The sequence below is a fragment of the Mesoplodon densirostris genome, chromosome 10 (assembly GCF_025265405.1).
Source record: "Mesoplodon densirostris isolate mMesDen1 chromosome 10, mMesDen1 primary haplotype, whole genome shotgun sequence".
Lineage (NCBI taxonomy): Eukaryota > Metazoa > Chordata > Mammalia > Artiodactyla > Ziphiidae > Mesoplodon > Mesoplodon densirostris.
In genome coordinates this window covers 59,947,244-59,966,391 of record NC_082670.1, presented here as the reverse complement: position 1 = coordinate 59,966,391, position 19,148 = coordinate 59,947,244, and the positions used below count along the sequence as shown (strand labels likewise).

At 38.1% G+C, this 19,148-nt stretch overlaps 1 protein-coding gene across 15 annotated transcripts in view; it reads right to left on the bottom strand.

Moving 5' to 3' along the window:
* Positions 1–19,148, bottom strand: part of ARPP21 (cAMP regulated phosphoprotein 21) — a 116,103-nt gene that overhangs the window by 79,834 nt on the left and 17,121 nt on the right. For 5 of the 15 annotated variants that reach the window (XM_060109406.1, XM_060109407.1, XM_060109409.1 and 2 more), the window contains exons 8-9: positions 13,758–13,866; positions 5,759–5,796 (exon numbers count right to left, since the gene is read on the bottom strand). The exons of 1 other annotated variant lie outside the window; for it this stretch is intronic. In XM_060109406.1, coding sequence (XP_059965389.1) covers positions 5,759–5,796; positions 13,758–13,866 — 147 coding nt within the window. Of the gene's footprint in view, positions 1–3,571; positions 3,632–5,758; positions 5,797–11,776; positions 11,879–13,757; positions 13,867–19,148 lie in introns of all 15 variants that reach the window. 9 more of the 15 variants (XM_060109398.1, XM_060109399.1, XM_060109404.1 and 6 more) reach the window with 6 other exon arrangements.

Sequence of the window (19,148 nt, the reverse complement as noted above, 5' to 3'; positions counted from 1 at the left end):
GTCCCTCTGCCAGTGAAGGGGAAACAAGAAAAATAGGATATAAGATATAATTGGTAACTTCTCTTGTGGAGAGGAGAGAGGAAGGTAAATTCTCCTGACCCAAATCAACAATGAATCCATGTTTGAAAGCAATTATGATGTTAAATGATCCTAAAAGCAACTCCCACCGAAAAAGAGTTTCATCTTTCCCCTTAGCATTAAGTAATTGGACCATGGTAAAATACACAGTTTCAAAGAAGCCATTTACTAATTTAGCTGCTAACTTTATGATTCATTAAGGCTTTGGCAGACAGCACAGAAATCACAGGAATTCCTCTGTTAACCTTTGGTGAGAATTTTGCCCAGTGAGTTTAACCTTCACGGGCAGAGGAAAGAGCCCTTTAATACTTTTCACATAGAAAAATTCGTGATAATAACAACAGCGCAAACACTACACTGACACGAAACTTTCCAAGGAGATCAATGGGAATAACAAAATAGCTCCATAGATGAAATGACACATTTGTTCAAAATTCAAATAGAAAAAGATTGAACTTATTGGAAGAGATCCAATAGCCAAAAGTCATTTTTGAAGACTACAGAGTATTTCTAAGCAGTGTGCACAACTGCATGTATTTTATAGAGAAAGTTGATGAAATTTGCATTTTCATTGGTTTCCACCTGCTTAAAGAGTGACTTGGTTACTATTTTTCAAAGGCTTTTCTGCAGTTTGGAAATAATGGATCATCAAAATATTCTAAGATTCTCAAGGATTATGAATAAGCAAAGGGGACAACAACCATGGGCAATAGATATAACCCCTAATTTCATATCACTGTGCAATGTGATAGAAATCTTGATCACAGTGGTGAACAGCAGTTTTATTAATATTCTTCTAAAGACAATCATGGGCTGTTGAGATGCTAGAAGTATACATATCTGATTGAAACACTCACCCACCAAACTGTACAGAAGGTATACAGAAAATTTTAGGTTTTGCTTCAACTTTACTTACTAAACGTTTTCTTTCATTTTATGAAAACTTAAGAAGGTCAGTGGATCCAGGAGATAATAAAAATGAAACAGCAAGTCTGTGATAAAGACTTTGTACAGTGAGGGGAGGAAATGCAACAGAAAATTCACAAAACAAAAAGTACTCAGCGCCCTGCTGTCCTCTCTTAATGTTTTCTTACAAACATTCTCTGTGTGTTCTGTACCTCGGAGATGGCTGGTTTTAGAAACAAGGGCTATTTTAAAAAAAGACTAGTTTGTGAGTAGGAAGTATCAGACACTCACCAAGGGCCAGGTGACTTTAGTTCTTAAACACCTATGAAATTCAAACAGCCCCCAGAGGAGACTGGGTGGAGAAAAACCAGCCCTTTCAAGGTGCTCTATTCCTGATTGTTTCCCTTTAAATCTCCAAATTCAGCTTCATTCTTTCCTCATATAATTCTGTTTAATTTGATCCACCCTTGACGGAAGCCTGACTAAATCATTATTTAGCAACCATGAATGTACCAAGGGTGTGACAATAATCTCCCCTGTAGATAATGCAGAATATTTATTATAGGAAAAGATTTGGAGTGGTCCTCAGCATACAGGATACATCAGAAGGCAATTCTCCATATGGAGGCGATCATCACTAAAGTCTGCTTCAATTATCAACTCTGCACCTCCTTGGGAGGAATTTAGACTTCCTCTAAATGCCAGAGTGGCTAAGCCTTTCTCTGCAAAGGAGGTGTCCACCACTATTCCTAAGTGCATTTTAGTGTGTTTCTAAAGCAGCAATCATTCACCTTAACACTGGCAAGGTAAGGTCCAGAACTGAATTTCATATCTATCTGGGTGTGGAATCATAGGTATCATATCCACAAGTGCCTTCCTATACTTCCTAACAAGCCCAGTCCTAGTCTTCTTCTATTGGAAACCAGGAAGACAATGATAATGAATATCTGGCCATCAAGAGGCGTTGGCCCTCTTGTGCATAACTAGAATTTGACCCCAGAGTAGTCATAAAGCACATACTCTAAGTTTTGCTTCTGTGCTAATTAACATAACTGATAACTTTTATTGTCCTTCATGTCTGACTGTGACACTTTTTTTTTTTTTTTTTTTTTTACCAAGTTAGGTATGATGTACATTTTGAACTGCTTTTATCAGTGTCTGGATGGCTTTGTGCTAAGTCATATTCCTGAGTTTCTGTGCTTGGTAATTTTGGTGGGTTATAGCATCCGTATCTGGGATGGTTGACTTCACTAGACAGTAGCTCTGGCTAGGGACCAGATTTGGGGCTATGTAAAACTAAATGCCTCTAGGGGTCAAGAACCCACATTTTATCTATACTGGTCTAAACAAGCCAGGTCATGGTGTATGACTGCATGAGCACAGATACATTCTAGTCCTTCTCTGGGCTTTCAAGGGAAAAAATGCAAGGTTATTTTCTTAATCTTCAAGTGTGAAAATAAACTGTCTAATGATACAAGAGGAAGGTATTAGATGCATAGTTCAGCCTAGAAAAGTAAAGGAAGTTAAAAAAATAGATCCTGGTTTTTTTTGTTTGTTTCTGCCAAAGTGTAAAAAGAAAAGAAATTGCTCTAACTTTTCTAAGGATGAGGTCATAAGTTCAGATTTACAGCAAAAAGGTATGTTCTAAGCACAGAATTCATTTACTTTTGGGTATTTCCTTTTTTCTCACTGGTCAAGAAGTTTTGTTAGTTTGTTTGTTTTGCCTTTCCTACAACAGAGATGAATCCTAATATTCATAAAAGCACTAGCATGTTAAATATATATATTAGATAAATATATGTATTAGGTATTGAATATATATATATATATATATATACACATATACATATAAAATATATATAGCACTGTGTATCCATTGCCCTATAATGGATGGTAGAGACACATTTAATAAAGTAATGAGATAAAAAAATTTTTTAATTAAAAAAATAATGAGAGAGCGGGTATACTACCTCTGCTTTCATGGCACTCTCTAGCCTAGTATAAAACTTTATACATATTATATATATATTTTATATATATATATAAAATCTATTCTCCTTATCCCACACAGATCTTGATTTAAGTAGTTCATTATAATTGGAAACAATCCCATATCTTTCTTTAGAAATAAAATCTGTGCTTGAAAAAATATTGTTTGAAATATTATGATGGATAGTAGTGGCTAAAAATCAACTACTCAAATAGAGTTATCATTGATTTGTTTTCCAGTGTTGGGAACATATACACAATTGCAAGCTATAAGAGAAATTTTAACTCAGTGTAATTCACCAAAGTTGATTTGGGAATGTGAAATCAGTGTGCTGTCAAAGTTAGTCCTGGAGGAAAAAACCCCAGAAAATCAGAGGAAGAACCCTAAAGGACTGTAGACAAAGCATTTGGTTTCCCAGTCCTGTATCTCACAGGACCCCATATGGCTTCAACACTAGCTCAGTAACAAGCTTTACAAAGAGATAACCAAACATATTTTATTTCATGAACAGAGATATTTTACACTAATACACTTATATTTAACATTGATTCCACCACATCATCTGAAAACAGTTTTAAAAAAGTAAACCATACCAACCGAAAGAGCTGTCTTTTCTTATAGGTCTCACTGCATATGTTACTGTCTTCCAAGAGCCTACTGGAAATGAAAAACATGATTTTTATGATATAAAATCTAAGGGTACTAAATGCCCTATGTTAAATGGATGTGTACTCAACTATGGCACACCTGTCTTGCAAATCAACCCTATATGCTATGGTTTATTTTCAAGATGTAGAGTTTTGCCCTAATAAATTAATGGCAGCCTGATTTTTCCCTACCCTAGGATAAAGTACTGATGCTAGATAGGGAGAAGGAAGGGAAGAAGAAACAGATGGAATGGAAGAGGAGGGGAGAATCAAAGAAATGGATATAGATATAATAGACATTTAATTAATTAAATATATCAGTTGAGATTTTTTTCTTTGGGTAATATTAGTTATTCTTTATTTTTGGGGCATAGTGAAATATGCCTTCCAAAGGCAGGTATCAAAGAAATATATTTATTTTTGTAGGGATCTATTCAGAATTTTGCTTTTGCAGACCATCAGTACTTCTTCACATATGCAATGCATATTTGTGACAAATTATTGTATTGATGAATATAATCCAATTTGAATATTAGGGACACAAGTGCACTAGCAGTCTTTTCATACAAAACACAAGTATATGACTAAGATTAGGGAGTAAGTAGGGAAAATGATTGGCTAGAAGACTAGGGAATGACATGTCCTACTAAACTGAATTCTAAATGCTCACTTTATTCTTTGGGTAAGGATATAGAATTTTGGATTGCTTCAACATCCAAATGTTGCATCCAACATCCAAATTCAATTCTGGATATAGAATTTTGGATTGCTTTAACATCCCTACGATGTTAAAGCTCACGGATTCTTAATTTACTGTAAAAAAGGAATACTTGTTGAAAACTGTATGGGTTTTTGAGGATGCTTTTGGATGCCTTGTAAAGACCTGTTCACTACTTTCATCCCTTCTTCTACAAGAGGTTATTCAGTTGAGGGTAGTTACTTGACGTTTTCTAACTGCTACTATGAATGAGGGCATTTTTTAAACCAATCCTCTTGAATGCCCGGTTTAACTTTTCTCTAAGTACTGGAATTTAATCAAATAGCCTCCATTTTTTTTCTTTTTTTTTTTCCGGTACGCGGGCCTCTCACTGTTGTGGCCTCTCCCGTTGCGGAGCACAGGCTCCGGACGCGCAGGCTCAGCGGCCATGGCTCACGGGCCCAGCCACTCCGCGGCATGTGGGATCTTCCCAGACCGGGGCATGAACCTGTGTCCCCTGCATCGGCAGGCAGACTCTCAACCACTGCGCCACCAGGGAAGCCCCAAATAGCCTCCATTTTAATCGATTTTATAGGGATACCCATTAAGCCAACACCTGAAATGAAATTAACCACCACTCTTTTAATGGCTACCATATTTCCAATCCAAGTTGCTCACTGTGATGCATTTTAATGTGATCAGTACAGCTAATGAGGAATTCCTTAATTCCCCTTGAAAAGGTGCAATTAAATCAATGGAGCATTTTAATATCTATATCAGTTTAGAACTATTTTTAAAAGGCACATGCTAAATTTGAGAACTTCTGCTCTTATACTCAAGACTTTGTATAAATGTTTTAACACATTCATGTCATAACCACCACCTTCTCTACTAATACCCAGCCAGGTACACTGATAAATCTAGATTGGTTTAGATAAGTTTTCCAAGTTCAGCCTTTTATGAAGACTGAGAGATTATTTAGGATGAGAAATATAAAACAACACTATTCAAATTATCATCTGTGTAGCTACATATAACGATAGGGCACAGGAAGTGGCCAATAACACCAAATACACAAGTATTTTCAGCAGCCTATTCAATAAGCCAATGAAACTGCAAGTTCCTGTCTCAACATTTATACTTTTTAATGCCTGGGGAAGGCAACAGGATTATACCTTTGGAAGGACCAGAAGTTGAGACTTTAAATGAGGAAACTGTTGAAACTTATGTTTGGAAGTAACGGAGGGAATTTTTCCCCCAAGTTAAATAGCTTTTAGACATGCTAAATAACATATATACGTGTGTACACATAGATATATGTATTTATTTATACATATATTCAAGCACACACTTATATATGGCATATGTATATCTATGAAAAACAAGACACATGACAGACTTTGTTCCTCTAAAGACATGAAAAAGCAAATTTCATTTTACCTGTTTTCCACAAAAAGGCTTTCCTGGGAGCAAACTGACTGAAAAATAAAAAAAAGCATTGTATCAGATGTTCTGGATATGCTGAGGGGGCCCAAATCCTTGCCTGCTTTTCAAACTACTTTTCCCCTCCAAGAGGAAAAGAATTAAGAAAAATATGTACCATTTTCAGAAAACATGGAAATTAAAAAAAGGAAAAAAAACGGTTAGAGTTAGAAGTGTAAACCATTCTCATGCAGCTCTTTTCCGTCATGGTGTCTCCAGGTTTCAAACAGATTTAGCCTGTGTAGCGCCAAGGTCAGAAGAGAGATGTTGTGAATGAAACTGCTGGAGAAACCTGTGAGCATCAGGTTCTGAGCTAATGGTTTCCTCTAGGGCTGCCGAGATGCAGCCGCCGTCAGGAGCCAAAAGGACAAGTTCAGATCAAGGCAGAGCGTGCAAATTTGGCATGATCCACCTGAGGATGGGAGATCTGTAAAGCCACAATCCTGAAATTATGACCTGGCAACGATAAACTCTCACAACATAAACAGATGACCTGCAAGACTCTCAAACTGAAGAGATGCTATCAAACAATCTTGGCGGGGAGTTGGCGGGGGCAGCGGGGTGCTCATAAAACAAGTGAGAATAAAATGAAGTTAATCGGGAAAGAATATCAAGCTCCATCTAATATATCTTAGTTTTTCACACAAAAAACCCAGTGACTTTCTTCTTAGCTTGCATTCCCTAGCACACATTTCTCTGCTATCTTGGGTTTAATATACAACTTAGGGAAGATAAAATTCCATTATCATTATGTGCTCAGGAAAGGTAGATCAAATTAAATTTTAACAAACAGAGAAACAGAAGTCTAAACAAAATACGGTGTAACAGTCCTAAAATACGACTGTGTTTAGGAACTAATATAAAACCATGTTCAAAGTACTAAGTTTGTAAATGTAAATATAGACACCATATTATACGTGTGGATTTTCTAAATGATGAATAAGTCACCTGGCTAAAGGGATAAATAGAGATTTAATAGGTCGATTTTAAGATAAAATAAAACTAAAGAAATAATAATGACCTTTCACTATCGAATTTTTGAATTAAAAATGCTGCTAATGTAACCACTGCTCAGAGATGCCAGCAGGATATTGGTTTCTTTCTACATTTTACTGGAGAAATCATTTCCTTCCACTAAGCCAAAGGGCTAGATTGGGCATAAATGTTTTTCTCAGTGGCCTGAGCATTTTAATGGGGGCATCTCTAGAACAATTTCTGTTTTAGCCTCTGTGCATTTTAACATGCATCCCGAAAATCAAGTGTGCAAAAATTTTATTAAACAAAAGGCAAAAACAGCCAACTAAGAAAAAAGCTTTTCAGAAAAATATTTTTTAAAAAATTTGACATTTAGTTTTATAAAAGGAAACAAATACAGATGATGTGCCCTTGACATTATTCCTATGAGGATCTCTTTAAAGTAAGCTAAATATCCCATTGTCTTTATTTCCTTTAGTTTGGTTTCCCTACCGGTTTGAGTCAAGTTTGAGCCAAGTCCTGGTATGTGAAAAAAGTGAGATTGTGTCAGATATCCATGATGAATTTAATACTTTGTTATTTCTCATCTGTTGAGGTTGAAAAGAGGTCAATTACATTTAGGATGTTCTGGTTGGTACTGAATAACTGAGACTCAATTACTTCTTTGAAGGAGTTGATCAAAGACATGCTGACCTCTTCAGACTCATTAATCTATAGCATTTGGGGGAAAGAGAAGCAGCCCAAAACTCTTTGAATTAAAAAATAAGTTACTTGCAAGTCAAAGATGATGTTCCCCAAAACCTACCTCCACAGCATCTGCCTGATTTTTGTGGAAAGGTCCTAAAAAATCATCTCATCATCCATCTACCACATTTTCATAAATAAGACAAGAGACAGTTATGGGCTACGATTCAGTAACTGATGAAAATATGTGTGTGTGTGTGTGTGTGTGTGTGTAAAGTAGCATTAATAACTTACAAATTTTAATAGCAGAGAAAGATAAAATTGTCACAGTAATTAAGCCCAGCATTCAGAGCTGTCAGGTATATGCATCCTCAGATGTAAATAAAGGTCTTTTTTTTTAAAGGAGGAAAACGTTTTTGCCGATGGTTTACAGAATTCTCTTCCACATGCCACCCCCAAGCCAGGTGGTGCCTCATAACCTCATCATCAGCTCTCCCTGAAGAATCCCAGCACGTGCAAAGGAGACCAAATATTAGGTCCTCCCCAAATCCCTATTTATACATAAATACCCTTCAGAAATCACCCTACAGGCAAAACAGGTCTCTCTCAAATATATTGCTTTATCAACTTAACCTTCCTAAAAGGAACAACATTGCATAGGATTAATCATAAAACAAGTTGAAATTCTTGCCAAAGGAAACAAGAGCTATATTTCAAGTATTTCTGACTACAAAAGTACGTTTATTTATTATTTGATAACTAAATTGTTGTGTGCTCTAAGTAACAACATTTTAGTTCCCAAATAATAGATAAATTGGTCTTATTTCAAGATACCAAAATTCTCAAACTAAATTTGAAAAACTTTTTCTAGAAAACCCTGAAGTAATCTGCATATATTGATTGTGCACCTACGTACAAAAGCACGCACACAGACACACACACACACTCTTATAAACGAAGATACATTTGTAAAATATTCAAGAACCCTTCTAATTTTTAAAAAAATCTGGATTTTGCTAAAGCGTAAATACCAGGAAGTATTTTTCTATAAATCTCTATTGTAACTTCAAGTAGAAAAAAAAAATCCTACTTAAGTATATCGATATTTGAACCTGTTTGAACTACTCCACTGCTTAATAATTGGCAAAGGAAGCTGATTATATTATCTCTGTTTTTAAATTATGAAGATGCTAAATTAAAGACCAGCTAAAAAAAAAGATTAGATGCCTGTAACTTAATTTCCTTATGCTGGATTCTTTGCATTTGTTTTACAACTGAGTTAATATACTTTAATTATTATGTTGTGAACCTCGACAATTTGGGCAGCAGTAATGATCATCTGGGAATCTGGAATTGAATAGGTGAAGGTCCCCTAAAGGGTCCTGTCTTTATGTTACTATATATATTTGAGAAAGTTCATATTGCTGTTATGTCCTTGAGTTTGTGTTATCCTGTTAATACAGGGTGGCGCCCAGTGACCCCTGCCTTGTGTGGCACCTCCCACATGCACCAGGGCTGGTCTGTGTGTCAAGAGAATACAGAAGAAGGGAAGGTAGGTCACTTCCAGGATCAGGTTATAAATGACTGTGGCTTCCAATTGGGATTCTTTCTTTCCCTCTCAGATCACTTGCTCTGGGGGAAGCTAGTTGCCACTCTGAAGACACCTGTCAGTCTATGGAGAAGCCCACATCACTATGTGGGAACTGAGATCTCCAGCTTACAGCCAGCAAAGAACTAAGGCCTGGTGATACTCGAGTGAATTTGGAAGCACATAACCACTTCACCAAGCCTTCAGGTGAGTACAGCCCTAGCTGACAGCTTGATTGTAACCTCATGAAAAGCCTTGAGTCAGAATCACTCAGCTAAGCCGCTCCCAGACTCCTGACCCATGGAAACTGTGAGAGAAGTAGATTTTTGTTTGTTTGTTTTTTAAGCTGCCAAATTTGGGGATATTAGTAGCTAAAACAGAGAACACCAGTGGTATGACTGCATTTTCTCTATAAGAGCTATCAGACTAGGGAGAAAGACATTTTGTTTTCCCTCTAGGAAAGTGGCTCTTAGTGGCTCATTTAAGCATCATGAAAACTTATAAGAATATGATAAACGCTAGAGAGCTTATCCTTAGAAAAATGCACATATGCTCACAAACATAATATTTTGCAGGTAATATCAGGGATTTTATTTGATCTCTGAAGCCCTTTACGAGTACGCTCTGGGTACAGCATGCCGATTAAAAAACTACTGCCCTAGGAGATCAAGTGAAAAGCAGTGTCAGAAACAGGCAGTTTCCCACCTGAATCAGTAAAGCCAGAAGTGCTGGTCACCAGGTGTGAGAGCCTATCAAAGGAGCTCATGCCTCCACTCCCATAGGGAGAAGCAGCCACAGCATTGTAGAGAAGGCTGCTGACTGATTTCATGGAATAAAAAGGCTATGACAATAGCTTTGCATTTAAGCTTTCTCACATTTAAGTCTGCTTTTACTTGTTAAAAAAAGTTAATACAGCATGTGGCCATAGAGGCTTTAAACAGGAACCCTTGCCTCCAATCTTTAGCCTGGAACCCAGGTCGCTTACGAATAATCTCCTTAAGATGGATGTGAGGAAATGCAATGTGTAAAGGGAGTCACACTGACCCCTTCTCCCTTCGACGACCTCCCTATGGACACGAGAATACACAAATGAAGTACAGCAGGGCAAGTGTCACCCCCATCATAGGCATGCATCAGTGACGTTACTTACTGTCACCTGGCTCTTGAGTGTCTGGCAATGTGGCACAGCTTTGGCAAGAAAAAAAAAGAATAATGTTGCTTGTATATTATGTGGGTGATAAGTATTTGTTTATCAATGTAACAACTCATTCATAAACTATATGACTTGCCAGAACCAGACTAAGAGGGAAAATGTGTGTGTGTGTGTGTGTGTGTGTGTGTGTGTGTGTGTAAGAGAAAGAGGGAAAGAGAGAGAGAAAATAGAAAATAAACTAGCCTTCAGAAATATTTCTCTTCTTGAAGGTCATCAGACAGGAACATTCTACCTCCAGTCCACAGTTGGCATCATTATAGTATCATGACTAGAAAAGATCCTCTCATTACTGCATTCTTGTATCCAGCAAACATAAGGAAAGGTCTACCATGTGTCTTGCTGTCCTATGCACCCTCAATAATTCTGACCATGATAAAAGAATTTTCTAGAATCTTCTAGAATTGTACCTGGACATCAGCCAACTATGGCTACCTCCATCTCCTTCTCTCACACTCCTCTAATTCCCAAGCTCTGGGCCAGATTATTCAACTGAAAATTGTGTTTTAAGAAAGGCATAGAGGATCTAGAGATCAGGGAGACTGGCTTGGGCTTAACACCTCGAGGGAGAGCAGTCCCCCTCCATGCTAGGCTGGCTTTGTAAGAACCTCCAGGAGCAAATCACACAGGAGGTCAGACGCTCCACCTGACTTAGTAACGTCAGAGGTGTTGGCAGCAGAGAGTCTACACAAAGGTGCTCATGGCTGTACCTCTGCAGAGGGAAGAGGCCACAGCATTTTAGGAGGGTGCCAGATGAGTTCATGGAAGGGAAAACCTATGGCAATAGCTTGTCCTTTTCATTTCATTGCATTTAAATCCAGTTTTTTAAAACCTTTTAATTTGTATTTAATTTAATTGCATTTAATTTTGGCCACACTGAGGAAAAGGATAAAAAAAAAAACCCAACCACATCTTCTTTGGGATTTGAACAATAGAAATTGTTTTCTGACTATACCCTTGAAAATTTTTCACAGAACTAATTTGATCTGAAAATGGGGTGGGGGGGATGAATATCACTATTTAACTTTGATATACTAAAATGTCCATACTTGCTAAGATTGCAGAAAATTCTCTGTGTGTGTGTGTGTGTGTGTGTGTGTGTGTGTGTGTGTGTGTGTGTAGGATCAACGACTCTTCTTTCTTTTCTGTAATTCTTTCCTGTGTACAATGTTGGTCTTAAAAAGACAACAGTGTGGTATCTGCTGGCTAATATGAACGTGAAGGGATTTCTGCAAATCTGGCAACCTCTCTCTGTACTTACGGACTGTTTCATTGACCAAAATGGTATCTCTATTTCCCCACAGGTCATACCCTAGAGAACACATGCAAACCCTCGGCCCCTCCTCCATCACTTCCCTGAAGCAGGTCCTCTTCCAGAAACACCTCTAGTTTGCTGCCCTTCGGTTTGTTCCCTGCCTCCAGCTTCCCTCGACCCTGCCAGCTCCCTGTCTGGGGAACGAGGCTGCCTTGCTGCTGACGGAAGGACCGCACTCAAGAGGCAATGAAAACAACTACTCACATCGTGTGCAAATATTCTCTCCCTCACTCTCTGATATTCCTCTTCTCTCTCTTCAATTGATTTACTTCGTCTGTCATCTCTAAATGGATGCATTCTGTTTTGCTGAACAGAAAAAAGAAATCAGGAGGGTTATCCAAGTTGAGCTGTTGGAAATCTGCAGTTAAGAAAAACTTTCAGCTGAGAATAATAAATGTTCACTTAAGCAAATGGGGCGTGAAAAGTCTTACTCCCTCTGGTCCCTAAGGAAGCCGTGGTGGGGTACGTGTGTGGTGTGTGTGCCATGCAATGGCGGCAGGGGATGCTTGTTACTCCTGCTTGCTCCCTTGCTGGATGCAAGTAGCATGGGAGTTTCTGGAGTGTAAGTTCCTGAATATGCCTCAGGTATTCAGTCAGTTGGCTAGGTGATGGGTCATGAGTCATGCGCTTCGTCTCCTTAGCAAACCTGTGTGATTTTGACTCCCCAAAAGGAGGCAGAATGGTGGTGAGAAAAGAGGAAGTGGCTAGTTCAAGACGGCTAAGAGAAGAAATGCCTTTGAAAACTTGGGGACCGGAGAAACAGAGCAAGGCGGTAAAGAAGGGAACAGGCAGAATGGAAGATGTGGATGCTATTGCTCTGCATCCTAACTTGTATTTTTATTCACTCAGTGACTTATTCTGTGAATTGCGTCTGGGATAAAAAGAGGAACTAAATTCAAAAAACTTGTCTGCTGATTAAGGTCAATGTCAAGAAATCTAACAATTCAAAGAACCCAGCATGAGGACTGCTGTTCTTCCCTCTGAGCCACTTCCTGTGTCTCTACTGCCCTCCCATCTCATTCTTGCTGTTCCTCCCCAAACGCCCTGCACTAACCACGTCCATCCATCCATTCAACAAACACCCACTAAGTACAGGACACGGGCACATGTTCCAGAGTCAACTCGAGCCATGGTGTGGTTTGATGGTGGTGGCAGGAAACGAGATACAAATGACGAACGGGTTTTTTTTTTTTTTTTTTAAAGTGCGTCACAGATGCACACACTGGCTCATGGTGACTCACTGTGGGTAATTAAAATAATAACTTGAGTGAGACGCAGATTGTCTTACCTTTCAGCATTCTAAAGCAAAGTCATTGCCAAAAAAAAATCTATTTGATTGTCAGAGACATAAAGGGTAACTGTAATGACATTTATATGACTTTCTACTGTTCCTCTTATCATTAAAATTTTGTTTTCTTTTGCCATTTACTTAGTTTTCTTCTTCATCACCCTGGATCCCACCCCCTCCATCCACCCATCCATAGAAAAGTCTCTCTAGCCTTGTTGAGGTCCCATGAGTAAGGCTACTCTAGAACAATGTAATGTTTTGTCACAAGCAAAAAACACGTAAGGAGGAAGTTCTGCTCCAGTTCGTGCAAAACAAGCAGACAACTGACATGGACGATAAAACATGGGAAGGGGAAGGGGTGGGGGACTAAAACCTGAACTCAATTCTTTGTTGTGAAGACTTATTTTAGGAGAGTTTGCAAAATCCACCTGGCCTCACCATAACAAGGTTTGTTGTTTACAGCTACATCAGTTGATCAGCGGTCCGTATTGACAATCCAGCTCAATGTGTGCACAACGGAAGGATAAAGCTGTAGGGAGGGGAACGACTGCCAGAGTTACACAGACACCTGGAAATGCAACTGACAAAGCTCTTCCCATCAGCTTGGAGCCTGCGGCATCCCAACCCCCCAAGACATGCAGCAGAGCCTGCGTCAAGCACCACCCATGCAGCCCAACACAGAGCCATCGCTGAAGCAACCAGGATATGGTGTTTTGCTACCCATTGAATGCCAAAGAGGGAGGCAGGGGGGAGGGGGGCAGGAGGTTGTGGGGGGACAGTCGTTTCAGAGGCAGGGGAGATTTGGGAGGGGGAGCGGGGACAACAGAATGACAAGAACATCAGGCAGCCCACCTTCAAAAACAACAACGTCAGCCACTCTCAAACTTGAGAACCAACCTGAGTGTCTTCTTTATCAATACTAGAGTTATCTCGCTTCAAGATAAACCGCTTCTGGGATTCTTCACCTTTTTCATCTTTTAAATGTTCACAAAACCTTTGCTCTGGTCTGCCAGCAAAGTAAAACATATCAATAAAAAAAGTTTTTCCCCCTGTTTAAAGTTATTTCTTAGTGTTCCCCCCACCCCGCACAGTGGCATTGAACTTTAAAAAAAAGTGTACACGTGGTTTTGATACTAGAACTGCTGGCAATATACAGGTAGGTAATAATATGTCACTTCACAGGTGTTGTTTGAATACCTTTGGTTGTTGGGAATTCGGAGTCTTGTTTGCTGCATGCTGTTCACCATGGCTGAAGTTAAAAAAAAATTTTAAAGGCCTGAAAATATATAGTGTATAGATGCTTTCTGTAGTTATCTTGACCTCCATCACTCCTGAATTCAATCAAGTCCCCGCCCATATTCTCAAGCAACTATATATGCTTAGAATATGGGATTACCACATTAATTCACCAATGTCTGGAAACTAGGAGAACAATTTCTATTATATCTTCCTATTATATCTTCCCTTTCAAGAGCCTTCTGAATCTATAGTGAGAGAGAACCATCTACGAATTACTTCCATCTTTCTTTAATGACAAATGCTCTGCAATCTGGCTCCAGTAGACTCTGACATCCTTGACCATGTCTTATAAATCAGTTCAGTAATAGGGGAAACTGGAGATATTTAGTTTAAACAACTTAATGTCTGATTAGCATGGGGAAAATGCTCCAAGCAGTTATACACTATTGATTAGTCAATTGATTTTTTTAAGGTTCTCTTAATCATTTTGTATTATTACAGGAAAGGGCTCCACTTCCCTGTTAATTTCCCACAGGCATCACTGCACACCAAAGAACTCAATGAATGACTTGGGCTTGGGTTCATCCCAGAGGAAGTGCTAAAATGTTCATTCCCCAGTTTAGAAGCAGTTGTAATTTACGGCTGTCATTAAAGTGTCTCTCATGTCTGATGTATTACTCTGAAGTCCCCTGGGTTCAGTATGTATCCAGTCATTGGGAAGCCATGTCACAGCATCTATTGTTTAATATGACCAGCAATTAAGGTGACCAGTAATTAAGGGAATCTCATCATTAGCTCCAAAATAAGCAAACAGCACTTTGAAAACAAAGGAGCAGTTTAACTGTATAATTCAAATCTTGATGAGAAGCATTGTTTCCTTACACGCACATACATAAAGTATAATAATAATTGGGAGCAGACAAAACCAGAAAACTGAAATAATACCAGTTATAGCTTCTAGAATTGTATATAATTTCTGCAAAGTGATATCATTATCTTACTCAATCCTTGCAAAAAAACTTTGATGTAGGAAAAGCAAATATTTTTTGCCTCTTTTACAGATAAAGAAACCATCCCTCGCTAAATCTTTTGACTCCAGTTTATAGATTCACCCACTAAGCCACAGGCATCAAACAGCCTATTCACATCCTTGCAGAGAAGTGATTCAGTCTCTCTCTGCTTCTGTTGTACTCAGTGGGCTGGAGGGCCTTAACACCTCAGGATAAAGAAAAAAAAAATCTGCATCATATCATCTTCAATATCAATGTAAACGTTTTCCACCAAAATTAAGATGTAATAAAATATAGCAATTTGGAAGTGAGAATGTGACATTTTAACATCAGAACAGAGTAAATTTGCACTTTATAATGAAGAGGTCATCTACAGTAGAGAAATTAAATATATTTTGGTAGAGCACAGTCACAGGTCACTTCAATTACTTATTACAATATAAAGTCTGACAATACTAGCGTGAATAGCTACAGGTCACTGTAAATGAGAAAAATTCTCCAGGAGCTTTTCTTTTTTCTTTTTTTTTTTTTTAGGAGCTTCTTAAAAGCTTCCCAACATTTTCAACCACTTAGATGTTATATTGGTTTTTTTCCTTTCTTCTTAATTGACGTATAGTTAATGTACAATATTATATAAGTTACAGGTGTACAATCCAGTGATATCCAAATTTTTTTTAAAAAAGCTTTTTTAAAGCTTCCCAACATTTTCAAACACTTAGATGTTGTTGTATTGTTTTTTATGTAGCATGTAAAATTAGGATATTAACTTAAGTACAAATGCTGATAGTATCGATGCTAATTAAGCCTCTTCTAATAGCCCCAAGCTCTGTAAACCTGATAAACTCTAGTCAATGAAATGATTTGCTGACTGCTAAATATACAGATATATTTCTTTTATTTGTTGTTAATCATCTATAAATGTTCATTTAGAAATGAAATGGTCTAAGAATGTGAACTTTTGGATTCATGAGTACAAGGTGAATTTGCTTCAGACTAAATTCTTCTTTAGGCAGAAAATCATTTAGAGTGAGATTTCAGCCTAGTAACCAGAGATGGAATGCAAGTTCCATGTGGGCAGGGACCTTGCTTTTTAAAAACTGAATCCTTAGTGCCTAGAACCATGCCTGGCATATGGGAGGCATTTGGTTGGATGAATAAGTGACTCAATGTATGAATGAATGAAAATTTAGCACAGCTGTATATAAATCACAGTAACTCAGGGACAGATCAAAGAATCACTGAGTAAGATATACAGTCACAAATGTTTAAATTATAAAACAGAATAGGAGAGAGTTTGGTTAGTAGGAGCATAAATTCAAATTTAGAGGGACTTCCCTGGTGGTCCAGAATCCGCCTTACGATGCAGGGGACGCGGGTTTGATCCCTGGTCTGGGAACTAAGATCCAACATGCCGTGGGGCAACTAAACCCGCGCGCCACAACTACTGAGCTCTCGCGGCTCAACTAGAGCCTGTGTGCTGCAAACTACAGAGCCCACACGCTCTGGAATCCGCGTGCCACAACTGCAGAGCCCACGTACCCTGGAGCCTGCCCGCCAAAACAAGAGAAAACCCGCCTGCCACAACTAGGGAGAGGTCCTCGTGCCGCAACGAAAGATCCCACGTGCCACAACTAAGACCCGATGCAGCCGGAAATAAAGTAAAATAAATAAATAAATAATAAATAAATCTTAAAAAAAAATTTAGACCATTAGGAGCATCTTTAAAAATCAGATTTATGTTTGGCTTCAAGTCAATTGTGTCATTAAAGAAAAGCTTTTCACATTTGAGGATATCTTGGGAAAAGAGGTGGACATGGGAATTTTAGCTTTTCTAGTTTGGGAACTTCTGAGTTAAAATGTCATTATAGTCACGAGAGAGCTATTCAACCATTATTTTTGAAATGTCATCTGCGTTTCTTCATAGTGCTGATTTTTTTTTTTCATAGCAGGAAAAATACATCCATCACATAAGCAAGAGTAGTCAAAGGAGCTTGTTTGAATCAATAATGTAAATATTATTTAGAACAACAATATTTGTTACTCTGATATAAATTATGCAAACTGCATCTTGCATGACTGCTTTTCAAGTATTTTGTTTAAATTTGTTTCCAAACATTAGAAATTAAAAGTCCAAATTACTAATCCCTTCTTGATTTTCCAAAAATATTTTGAAAGGTTAGAAAGTAACCATTTGAAGTTTGCATAAAAGGAATAAAATAAACCTAATAAGATTTTTCCAGGTTGATTTTATAGAGAATTACCTAGAGGTAAGGAGTAATTTTAGGTTTAAACTCATGCAGACTGTAGTTTATTACTGAAGTATTATATGTGATTACACTAAAAATTACTGGTAATGCACCATTATATTAGCACTTTTAAAAATCCTTTTTGCCACTAATTTAACATTATAGCAGTATTTTTTCCTAGCCATAAAATGAATGGAACTAAAGTAATATATCATGGACCTTTATTTAAAATGGTAATGAATTATTTTTAATGTATCAAGATGAGGATGTAACTCTAAGAAAAACTCCTCAAGGCTTCAAAAGGTCAAGGTATTTATTAAATTAATGATAACTAGAGTTTACTATGTATCTCATGGCCACGCATTACACATGCCTACATTTTTTTTTCCTGGAACATTTCAGTCCATGAGTTATTATTTTTAGCTGTCTCTTTATCATTATCAAAAAGCAGAGAAAACAAATTTAATGTTTCTTTTTTTTTCAAAATTTATTTATTTTTGGCTGTGTTGGGTCTTCATTGCTGTGTGCAGGCTTTCTCTAGTTGTGGCAAGCGGAGGCTACTCTTCCTTGTGGTGCATGGGTTCCTCATTGTGGTGGCTTCTCTTGTTGCAGAGCACAGGCTCTAGGCGTGCGGGCTTCAGTAGTTGTGGCACGTGGGCTCAGTGGTTGTGGCTCACGGGCTCTAGAGCACAGGCTCAGTAGTTGTGGTGCATGGGCTCAGTAGTCGTGGCTCGCAGGCTCTAGAGTGCAGGCTCAGTAGTTGTGGTGCACGGGCTTAGTTGCCCCGTGGTGTGTGGGATCTTCCCAGACCAGGGATTGAACTTGTGTTCCCTGCATTGGCAGGCGGGTTCTTAACCACTGCGCCACCAGGGAAGTTCCTAATGTTTCTTCTTGATTAAAAAACAAATAGTTTCCTCTTCTTAAGTTTTAAAAAAAAGTGTTTCCCCACAATTCATAGCAGGTGTCTACTGTGACACTCACTGAGCATGTGTGGTAAGCAGTACTGGCATTTCCAGTCTGTCTTGGCATCCCCAGTCAAGCCTTTCAAAAGTTAGAACTAACTCTTCATTGTTCCTTATTAGACAGAGCTCATGAATTGACAGGCAGTATGGCTGAGTGAAATACTGTGTAAGACCATCAAACTCTATCTTCTAGTCAATTGATTCCAATTTTAGTTAGATTTCTGTCACCTGAACCTTAAAAAAAGATGAGGATGCTTTATTATTTTTTAAAAACTTTTTGATCTAGAAGTATTTTCAGTGGTTTACTCTCACTGCCATTTGGTTTCCATTTCTTGAAACCAAATGTATTACTTCTCGTCCAAATAGTTCAGTTTAATCCCTCCCCCTCACATACGCACAAATGAAGAATTCAATTCTGCTAAATGCAGAGGAGCACAAAGGGACATCTTTGAATTTCATACTGAATAATGGAAAGATGGTCATCAATATGCATGAAAGGTTGCTGTGCACAACAGGGTGAAATATTTTGATGTCAAAGACATTCGTCAAAAATATTTTAATAGTCAAACATATTACAGAAGTCTAAGTGGCCCTGTTCCCTTAACACGTGGAAATATTCAATTACGATACTGACAACTGATATCTCTTATTTAAAAAAGAAAGTCCTATGTTCTTTACATATGTCATGATTTCCACTTCCACCTTGTCATTTTATACCATTTTATTCTCTTTTAAATGAGACTGCGCCTTACAAATTCAGCATTCTAGCATTTAAGTGTGGAAACCAAACATCTTCAACCAACAGACTACAACTTCTCTTTCTACTCTATG